Source organism: Halichoeres trimaculatus, unplaced genomic scaffold (assembly GCF_033239565.1).
Source record: "Halichoeres trimaculatus isolate MK-OKI-2021-1 unplaced genomic scaffold, fHalTri1.1 fHalTri1_scaffold_17, whole genome shotgun sequence".
In the NCBI taxonomy this organism is placed as follows: Eukaryota; Metazoa; Chordata; class Actinopteri; order Labriformes; family Labridae; genus Halichoeres; species Halichoeres trimaculatus.
The window spans coordinates 13,755,803-13,767,040 of record NW_027437195.1 but is presented as its reverse complement, the minus strand read 5'-3'; the positions used below and the strand labels follow the sequence as shown (position 1 = coordinate 13,767,040).

The following is an 11,238-nucleotide window of genomic DNA, read 5'->3' as shown; positions in this document are numbered from 1 at the left end:
GATTAAAATGATGTGACCCTAGTTTCAAAGTTATTTTGTAGTTTTAAATAATGACCAAGCTCCTCCAAATATTTGAGTCTGAAGCAAAGAAAGTTGGCAGCTTATCTGTTGAGATAACTTGCTGTAATGTCTCGATGTAACGTAAACAGAGAAGAGAAGCTGACAGTGATTGAATAATCTACGAGCTGCAAGGTGCCACTTTAATGCTGCCAAATTTAAAGGAACACACCGTATTTTTTTGCAGGGCTGAAATATAATATCCATAATATGAAATATAATATTTTATGTAATATATTGTTATCGTCTGAATTTCAAAAATTTAAAAGCTATGACAGACTTTTGTTCCCTGATGGAGAGGAAAAAAGTACACAGTGCCAGGTTTGGGGAGAGGTGGCCTTCATTGCGTGAATGAAGATTTAAAATAAGTTTCAGATCAAAGTTTTTGATGGTTAAAAAACAAAAAAACCTGAGAAATGGAGGATTTTACTCATCATGATCGAATCAAGATACCAGTGATGCACATTCCTCAAACGCTGCCTTCTGTTAAGAATCTGAACACTCGATATCGCTCTGTATTCCCATTTTTTCCCACTGTACTTTTAAGAGGTGATAAGACTGATGTTCCTGTGTATACAGAATGCTAAATAATAAAGATACCAGAATTGTTTTCATGTCCTGGTTTACATTTTGTTAGGACCTGATATCTGTAACTGAGATAAGCATTCTACTCTGTTGTCCTATTCAATTATCTGACGGTGTCGGTGTGTTTAAAGTGGAGGACTGACGAGATCCACTTACTCAGAACATCTTAAATCTGCGTCCCTTTTTGTTTTTTCCCCAAACAAAATGACACAAAAGTAGTTTTATTACAAAGGTTGAATTTTAATTGTAAATGGAAAAAATGACACTTTCTGTATCTGTGGTGCAAGAGGGGGAAACCATTTTAATCAGTGATGACTATTGAAAATCACATGGCTATTATCTACATGATTCTGATATTGCATTGTACAAAACAAAAAAAATATGGAAAGACCACCCAGCTCCCCTTGAAACACACATGAAGGGGTAAGTGGGGGGTAAAACAAAGTGTGAAACCTCTTCCATGAAGGAAGAGCTACAGGGACAGTCTCACTACATACATTACCACAGAGCTTATGTCAAACCGTGTACAATATGCACACTTGGGAAAGTACAAAAATTGAAAAGGTGTCATTGCGCAGGATCGATGCAAATTTGACATTTATTGCAAAAACTTTGAACTGGCTGAGTTTAGGTATAAATAAGTTTTTTAGGTGCAATCCAAGAATTAACATCTTCACAAGCAGAAGAAATCGTAATTCGTTCCATCCAGATAGCGCCAAAGTAAGGTAGGATGCCTGAGGGGGTTCTCACGAGTTCCTTGTTCAAACCTCCATACGTATATCAAAGAGTTTCAAAAAAGTTCACTTAAATCTTTTACCTAGAGGAGGAACCAAGGGAATTCTCTCACAACAAAGCAGGACACTAGTTTGTCTGTCAAAGGAGCAGAGATACGGGTCAGGTCCTCCAGTGTTTGCTCATCTTGCTGCTTTAGTCATGGCTGGTTCACTGGTTGTTTTTGGCTTTGGCATGTGTGAGGATGTGAGACTTCAGGTTGGTTGACTGGGCAAACTTTTTGTTGCAACCATCGAAGGGGCAGACATACGGGCGGTCTCCAGTGTGAATCCGCACATGTGTGCGTAAGTTAAAGTCCAGAGAGAACCTTTTCCCGCAGCCCTCAAATGTGCACTGGAGAAAAAGAGAGAGGATTAATTCCACTGTCAGTCTGTGAAATTAATTTCTTTTATTCTGATCCTCAAAATTCTAGTTCTGCTGAGGCTGTCCTCAAAGACGAAGACAGCGAGGAGACTCACCTGGAAAGGTTTCTCTCCTGTGTGTACAAGTTGATGCCTCTTCAGTTTTGAACTCTCAACAAAGGCTTTGCCACACTCTGCACAGACGTGCACACGAGGCCCGTGGGTATGCAAGTGCTTCCTCATGGCTGAGTTGTCCCTGAACATCTTGGTACATCCCTGAGAGGGAGCAAAACAAGATGTCACAAACCACATGGGACCGATTCACTTTACAGAGCAGCTGCAGCTTCACAGAACCTGTTTTCTCAGAAAGCTTTTAACAGGAACATCTGAGTGAGCTTCTGTTTATGTGTTTTAGCTCGATAATTTAATCATTACTACATTGGGTGGTTTAATAAATAGAATACTGGGCTCACTTTGTGTGGACAGGCTATCGTCCTTGGTGCATCATCTTCTTTTACTTTCCTTGGTTTCATTCTGCAACAGACAAAAACATTCAAGTTTAAAGATGAAAACATCAAAGGAACATAGGAAACACACAAGTGATGCACTAAATTAAGTTAACTGAATAAAAACAGCAAACATCTAAAATATGTTACCACTCAGTGTGCTGGTTCAACCACATGACTTGCATTTTTCTTCTACTTTAACATTCTGGATTTCAACAACAGTCCTTTCACTGGCTTTGGTAACGATACTACTTTTGTAAATACTGCACTTTTTGACAGTTATTACGACTGGCTTAGAATGAATTTCAGCTGGAGTAAACGATAAATGCCAACTTACCGTGCAAACTCTGCCAGCTGTTTGGGGTCTGACAGGTCGATGCCTGGGATGCCTCCAGGGGGAAGCTTCTTTCCAGTCATGTACTCAGAGTAATCGGGGGGCGAGTTTTCTCCTGTGATCTGCTCTTCATGGTCTATGTCTTTTTTGTCATCTAGTTGAAAAGAAGAGATATGTTGATCAGTTAAACAGTGCCAGATCATGTGGAAAGGAAGAACTGATAAAAGCCTGTTACTCAACTCGCACTTGAGTGTACCCCCCCCTTCCAAAAAAAGCTTATTTACTTTTTTCAAATACAAGTTGTTGATGGAAAACATTGAATCTTTGATTATTCACTCTTAACATGGCCACACAATGTGTAAGGGTGTTTATTATTATTATTATTTATTATTTATTAAATTATTATATTTCAATTAGAAAATTAAGAGTTATAAGTAAATTACTGAGAGTAACAATGAGTTTAACTGCAAACTCCTGCAAAAGCACATATTCGTGCGATTCATGTTTTTGTATTACAATTTTGAAAAGTGAAAGATTAAAACATTTGGGGGAAAAAAGTCTTAATACTTCGATGATAGTTATTCTTTTAAATAACAGCCAAAAAGTCATTATGATATTCAGTGAAAAAGTTACTCAGATTTTCGAGGACAGTACAGGCGTGCAGAGCTATTTAATCAGCGCTGTGTTTTCATAACCCCAAATGAACATACAGGGTGCGTTTAAAGACTCGCATGTATGAAGTCCCGGAGGTTCCTGAAGGCACCACCACAGTTACAGTTGAACTGCGCCACAGCGGCCTCGCGGAGCCAGCTGCACTCGCTCCCACACTCGCCGCCATCTTCGTCGGCTAAATAAACGCCATTTTTTCGGGCCGCCATACTTTCTAGACCGGGGAAATATGGCGGCGCCCATCAACACATAAAACATGGCTTCCCATAAAAACAAAAACATTTCAAATGAAGTTTTAGTGGCCTAGAATGGGGTAATAATTCCTAGTTTAGCGGAGGACAAGGCCCCAGCAGGGCCCTGTCACACGACACACACGCTGAGAACAAAGCGAGTGGCCAGCTTGCAGGAATTCATGCAGGACTCTGAACTTACCCGATGCCCACATAGTAACCGAAAACTCCCCCTCCAAAGTCTTTATTTGGACCTGCTTCTGTTCCCACTTTCTGCCCATTTCTCCACCGCTTATATAGCTCTTTTTGCCCGCTCTCTTTCCGCTTCCAGCCTTCCTCATCCGGCCTGTCGATGAGCTTTTCCCCGCGACGGTAACCAGAGTCTGTTCGATAAAGTCCTCCTCCACGGCGGGTACTGGGATGAGGATTTGGTCCTCAAAACCATCGTCCGTGTGCAATTCAGAATCATCTTCGCCGACGACCTCCTCTCTTGTCTGCACTAAAATCACCTCTTGGTGCGGGTGAAGAGAGTTTGGATCGTCCGTGTCAAGAGGCTGTAAGGCGATCATAGGCTGGTGTTCACCGTCGTCTCCAACAACTGTTGTCTCGATTGTCTCTACTTCTATTTCGTGAAGTTCCACTATTTCGGCTGGCATTTCTGATCCGTCCGTTTCTATGTACAGGGTGTCCCCCGATGCCATGATTTATTTAGTATTTCCTCCTCCTCGATCGCTATTTTTCACTCTCTCGCTTTCACTCCGTCTACTCTCAGCCCTTCTCCTCCCTCTCCGACAACAACTCCACTCCACTGTACTCTCGTCGCCACAGTGCTCCAGTTATGAAGTCTCGCGTGATTTGAACCCGGGAACCCTGCTGCAAATTTTTTTACCAGGAGCATCATATTAAATTAGGAATTAAGGTATTATAATCATACAAACTCCAACTTAATTGGTTAACTAAATCAAAGATAACACATTTTTAATATTTGCAACCATAATTTTATGTACTAATGCGTCAATATCACAGGTATTACACTTGTTCAATGAACTCTAAACATAAGCTTTCCTTTGTCTAAAATGTTTGACAACTTAGATTTTGGTATTTCTTGCATTAAAACTTGAACTACAGATTGAGCTTGAATACATTATTTCTGTGATTTTATAATAGTTCATTTCTGAATGCAAAACAAAACTGTGTCATAAGCCTATGAAAAAAGAGACATAAACTAACTTTTAAAATTGCAAAATCCCAGAATACAGTGGCCCTGAGGGTCAACTGCTCATACATCTCATGGTGTCAATAATTTTTCACATAATGGCAAAAAATATTTCACACACACACACACACACACACACACACACACACACACACACACACACACACACACACACACACACACACACACATATATACATACAAGCGTCATGAAATACCTTTATAAATTGCAAAATAAGCCAGAAAATGCAATTAGGGAATCATTTCATGTGATGCAAATAAAATGATCAGTTGATTTCACTTAGTAAAATTATTTTTCAAAGATTTACATGCAAAGATGTCACTGAAAAACATCTAATAAACTCAATGCATTTAATGAAACCAAACATTTTACAATAAAATCTGAATTAATACATCTGAATATAGAAAATATAATCAGTGTTTTGTGCAACATTTCATGTCATGTATGATTTTCAGGCGAAACAAACTAACAACAACAACAACAACAACAACAACAACAACAACAACAAAAAGTCACTTAGCTTGTGTTTTTTTGTGCCTGTGTTTTAATAGCTCCATTCTTAATGGCATATGATGAACACCATCTGCTATTTTTTTCTTCATCAGTGAAATTATAAGACCCTTTCAATTTGTCTGACTTACATGATACAGACTTCTGTTTTTATAAGCTAGGAGGGAGATAAAGGAGAATAAATGAAAACACTGGAAAAAAAAAAAGAACGAGAAAGGGGGTAAAAAATTGTGATGCTGACATGCATTTTAAGTGCAACACAATGCAACAGGTGCTGAGTAGAATAAGCTCCGCCCCTACCCGAGAAGGGAGGGGCTAATTATCACACCTTACACCTGCAACCCGTGCAGGTGGGTGTGCCCCGCGCTGTGAAGGTCTGATGACACACACGCTGTACAGCCAGTCGCCTGAAGGAGAGCAGGGATAGTCATGGGGAAGGCAGGTGGAAGAAACGACTTTGAATGGGTCTACACTGACCAGCCGCACACATCGAGAAGAAAAGAAATTCTGGGTAAGAAAAAGAAAACTGTCAGCTGTCAGGGGTAAACGTCTCAACTGCTAGTGAAGTAATACCGTAAATTTTTCTCTGACCACAGTCAGCTTGTAAAATCATAGCCGGTTAAACCTGTTTACTTGCTATTGCCTAACGAGCTAGTCCACAATGGATGCAGGGGCGATGATGAAACTGACATGCATCCACAGATTACCTCAGAATTATTCACTGTTAGACGCTATTAATGGAAATTTCACAATCATTTTAAGGGGTTGAACTAAAAAAAGTTTTAATATAAACAAATTAAAAGGTTAACTTTTGAAATAAGTTTTTAAATTGAGATTATATTTCAAGTTTTTTCTTTTCACTTCTCCTCTGGTATACCTAAACTTGGTTGCCGTATTCAAAATAAATAAATAAATAAAAATTGTAATTTGAGTACAAGAAATGCTTTTCTATAAAGAAGGGAGTATACATCAGTAGAAAATGAAGTCATTCACTCTTATCAGTGCAAAGGCTTAAGTTATTTGATCCACACTCCTCAAACATTTTTTATTTGTTACCTGTATGGTTGTTTTTCTCACAGAAGCTCTAACCTTGTTGACCTTGGTTGTAGACTGATCTCTGTCATCTTTTTCTCCAACTTCTTGGACAATGAGAGCACACTGATAGCAGGTGTTGTTGACAATGCCTCTGGGCTCACTAGGTAACAAGACACATTCCCAGCTCATGACCAACACACATGTAACACCGTGCACCAAGTGAGAAGAAAGGCTTGGTGAGAGTCAGGGGATCAGGGAGGATCCCTGTTAGAAAAACATCCATTAACAAAACCAGCTTTAACCACACCTGCTGTTGTTTATTTATGTCAGTGCAACAGACAAACTGCTGTATATTCTTACATATTTGGTCTTTATTTATCTGATTCACAAGGTTATAAGATTCAAAAGACTTCAGATCAACAAGATCAACAAGATCAACAAGATCATCCAGACCTGTGGGTGTACATTTGATCCTTTGCTTTGTCCGGCTGCCTCATTGTTGCGCTGATAGTGTGAAAGACTCATCTTAAAGGTGATGGGCTGTTTCACACCACTGAGTTTTGAATTATTCAAGTGCTTTGCTTTTAGTTATCTTCCTATCCTGTGCCTGATGAGATGTGAGTGTCAGGGGTTGCTGGACCTGATGTATTGTCTTGTTAAGAGTTTTATTGACAGGTGGTTTTATAGTTCAAATGGAGAGTTGTTTGAGCTCAGTTCTGGCCCTGCCTGTGTTTTATAAACTTTATAAAACCTCAGGTAGGACATTAAAGTGTGTCATCAAAGTAGCTACATGAAATGAAATGGAGGTTTTTATAGCCCTGAATATTGCATAATAAAGTGGCTGGTTTTGATTTCAGTTGGAACCTCATACATCTGATTCTCTGACACAGTGAAGTGGAAAATACCTCTTGATTGCTTTCACAGCATCCAGCACCAATCCTTTTGCTGGTTCGGACAGCTCCTTTTATGATGTCTGGTTAATGATTGAACTTGATGCCATACATGTCTTTGAAAAAGCCAGCGATTTAAGATCTGAAGCCTTCTTTATCAAAAAAAAAAAAAAAGAAACACCAGCAAGCAACTCATACAAAGTGAGTTAAACATATAAGGAATATATGATATGAATGTAATCGTTTTTAATCTGTATTTTGAGAGATAAATGAGCAGCCATAAAGGTAACTAGGAATTCCTCTTTGTTAAACTTTAACTGAATAATAAGGTCAGTAAAAGAGAGACCTACATGCCATCATGCATTTTCAAATAATTTCAGATTTGCATTAGAGGCATTACGCAAGCAGCTCAAAAACCAGCACGCTAGATTTGCATGAGACGTCACATGATGTAGGATAGGTATCACTCTGGAAGCCCTCTGATCATGAATGCTCCAAACCATGCCTGACAAGGTGGGTTGCAGGGTGTGGTCTGGGTAACAGAGTGACATAATCTCCCTGTGTGTCCTAATGCAAATGTGATGCTGTGAATTTTAAGCAAACAACAGCCCCCAACAGTGTTTCTGCACATCTCCCCTGTATCACTACAAGTTTCCTGTCCCTCAGCAAAACAACACCTCTGCCAATTAAAAGTGACTTTTGTCAGCAGGGCTGGTCCCCAGAGAGAGTCTGGTATCAGACTGCATACACTATACAGTATCATGTCTTACACAATAATAGATGTTACACAATAACAACCTTAAAAATAAGAGTGAACAATATTTTTCTCTGGATCCATGACAAACACTATAACGTCACTATCTACTGGCAGTCCCAGCCTGAAGAAGCTAAGTGAATGGATGCAATTCATAGGACTCAAAACTTGATTATTTCTAAACAGATATTTTTAATCTCTGTAAACATTGCTGCAGGAAAAGTGTCAAAGGTAGCAATTCACAACATGCTGCTGAAACAGCCTTTGTTTGCACTTTCCGAAGCATGGGAAAGATACATTTGACTATTTAAATGCAGCAGGATGGGAAACATACAGAGGACAGGATCAGCAAAAAGATAGAGGGTGCAGATTTGTCCACAGGGGCCCCAAGATCAGTAAAAGAATAAAGTTCCTGGAGCTTTAAATGAGTGTATTCTGTTAATATTCTCTCTTTTATCACACAAACATTCATCATGTTTATGTTTTTTTTCTTAACTTGCATCATATTCTGTCTCTTCTCTTCCCTGCTTCTCTCCTCAGCCAAATACCCAGAGATCAAGTCTCTGATGGGTCCGGACCCCCAGCTAAAGTGGGTGGTGTCAGGCATGGTTTTGACCCAACTCCTAGCCTGCTACCTGGTCCGCGACCTCTCCTGGAAGTGGGTCTTCTTCTGGGCGTACGCCTTTGGAGGCTGCATCAACCACTCCCTGACTCTGGCTATACACGACATCTCTCACAACGTGGCGTTTGGAAACAAGCTGGCTAAGTGGAACCGCTGGTTTGCCATGTGGGCCAACCTGCCCATTGGGCTGCCGTACTCTGCCTCCTTCAAGAAGTACCACATCGACCACCACCGGTACCTGGGTGGAGACCAGCTGGATGTGGACATCCCTACTGATGTTGAGGGATGGTTCTTCTGTACCCCTGCCAGGAAAGTGCTCTGGCTGTTCCTGCAGCCATTCTTCTACGCTCTTCGCCCTCTTGTGGTCAATCCAAAACCAGTGGGCCAGCTGGAGATCCAGAACGCAGTGATCCAGTTTGCAGTGGACTTGTTAATCTACTACCTGTGGGGGGTGAAGCCTATTGTTTACCTAATAGCAGGATCCATCCTGTGCATGGGACTGCACCCTATCTCTGGACATTTCATTGCTGAGCACTACATGTTCCTGAAAGGACACGAGACGTACTCTTACTACGGACCGCTCAACCTGATCACCTTCAACGTGGGATATCACATGGAGCATCATGATTTCCCCAGCATACCTGGCAGCAAACTACCTCAGGTGAGACCAACCCCAAATCACCTCTTATTTTAACAAGTTAACTTTGAACTAGAGTCATTTTTATGAGACTCTTATCTTAGTGTTCACAAGGTGAGGTAGTTTCAACCTTGGCATCATGGGCAGTTTTATTCACTTTGGGCAAAAACGTCTGGGAAATGAAATTGTAGATTAAGAAAGTGTGTGGAAGATAAACCTATCTCCTCCTAACTTTAACAATCTAAGCAGAAAGCTATCGGCGAATGCCACATGCCACATTTTTTCCAACAACTGCTAATAATTTTCCTATTAAAGGCCAGGGTTTGTAACTTATTAACTGCTGCTAATCTGATATCAGTGGAGCACAAAGGTACTGTGTTACTCTGGAGTGTTCAGAAAAGTTTGAAAATTCTTTGTTTTTCTTTTAAATTGAATAATATACAGTTTTTGGAATATTAAATACATTGAAAATAGAATACCAGAAAAAAGAGATTTATTCCAAACTGACAATAAATAAAAGACGTTTGTAAGGAAAAAAAAACACTGTGATGAAATCTGATCCATCTGGCCTTCGTATCTGTATCTAACTGCCAGTAAATCAAAGAGTCACAGTGAAAGATCTTTGTAACAGAGATGGTGTATGTCTGCTTTTGTATTTATAGGTCAAGCAAATTGCAGCAGAGTACTATGACTCCTTGCCTCAGCACACCTCCTGGACCCGGGTTTTATGGGACTTTGTGTTCGACGACAGCATCGGCCCTTACGCCAGGATCAAACGGGAAATCAAGCTCAGCAAGCAGGAGTAACTCTGTGACTGCTTTAATTTCACTGTTTTAAGGAATGTGAGTTTCAGCCGTTCAAAACCTGTGGACCACAGTGAAACTTTGTATTTAATAGCTGAATTATTGTGATTTTGGTAAACTGTGTTAATTCCCTCGGTGCATGAAGCTTAAGTCAGCTAGAAAATAGGAAAAGGATACAGCTACATCTGGATGGTTTCCTCAACTTGTTATTTATTAACCTTTGTATTCATGCTTAGCAAGTCGCTGCTGTGTGTATTTTCTTGTGTCTAGAAAGAAAACAGTTGTATACTCTCCTCTTCAGTTGTAAACAAACACAGATTGTTCAACATTCTCATTAGAATAGGATTAGGTCATAAACATTGTCATGAGGTTTTACAGAAAAGTCACGACCTCTGTGGTTTTGAATTCTTTCCTTTAGCGTAACGCAGTGCTTCATAGTCATGTGATCATGAGTCTACAAGCCTCCAGCTTCGCCACTGACTGTAACTTCACATTGATCACGCAGAATTGTGCTGAGGTGAAAAATGAGCATTGAAACTTACCTTTGGGTAAGAGGAGCCTTTTCTTCAGTGACGCCTTGATCTGCCTGTTCACAGCCCCATTGTGTTGTAAACTCACATTAGTGGATGGGGAGTGGACAAAATAACAGACACACTGTGTAATGTAAGAAAGCTGTTGCTTAGAATTGAACTTCATGAGTCTGTTGATGTTTTTTTTTTAGTTGTCGGGATGCTGAATAACTTCAGGAACATTTCATGTTCAGCAGCAGACAAAACTCTGTCTGCCTATCACATCTGGTCTTACTCATCAGTGCTTTTTTGTTTGTTTGGCTCTTTTATCCGTGTGTTTTGTCATCCTCATCACACTTTTTCTCTTTGACTAATGCACCAGCAGTTCAGCCAACAAAACGTACTCACCTAAAGGCACAAAAAAGTTGTTAAAATAGTCCACGTGTTCCCTGCATGAGCAGCTGATGTTACATGATAAAAAACTTATGTGCAGAGTTTGGAGAGAGAAATCTCATGTTGACTCAGCAAATAATAGAAAACAAGAGAAGTACAGCAAATCACCATGAATAAAGACATTAAAAGTTTTGTCTAAATCATATATAAACAGAGCTATTATGTTGTACAGTGTGTGTTATTTTGTCCACATGCTGTTTTCTGTTTGACAAGCATGATTTTTGTGGTTTCTATTTAAATAACTGTAGTGTTCAGAAAATCAGTAAAAGCTCTT

General features: G+C 39.9%; 2 protein-coding genes across 2 annotated transcripts; one reads left to right on the top strand and one right to left on the bottom strand.

Annotated features, from left to right (window-relative positions):
* Positions 1-879: 879 nt before the first annotated feature.
* yy1a (YY1 transcription factor a) lies at positions 880-4,344 on the bottom strand. The gene is made up of 5 exons (XM_074691248.1): positions 3,717-4,344; positions 2,619-2,769; positions 2,249-2,309; positions 1,893-2,051; positions 880-1,767 (listed from the first exon to the last, which is right to left on the bottom strand). The coding sequence occupies exons 1-5, from the start codon at positions 4,213-4,215 to the stop codon at positions 1,585-1,587; spliced, it is 1,053 nt and encodes a 350-aa protein (XP_074547349.1). The 5' UTR covers positions 4,216-4,344; the 3' UTR covers positions 880-1,584.
* Positions 4,345-5,549: 1,205 nt separating this feature from the next.
* degs2 (delta(4)-desaturase, sphingolipid 2) lies at positions 5,550-11,198 on the top strand. Its single transcript, XM_074691643.1, has 3 exons — positions 5,550-5,772; positions 8,481-9,223; positions 9,862-11,198. The coding sequence occupies exons 1-3, from the start codon at positions 5,691-5,693 to the stop codon at positions 10,003-10,005; spliced, it is 969 nt and encodes a 322-aa protein (XP_074547744.1). The 5' UTR covers positions 5,550-5,690; the 3' UTR covers positions 10,006-11,198.
* The last annotated feature ends 40 nt before the right edge of the window (positions 11,199-11,238 follow it).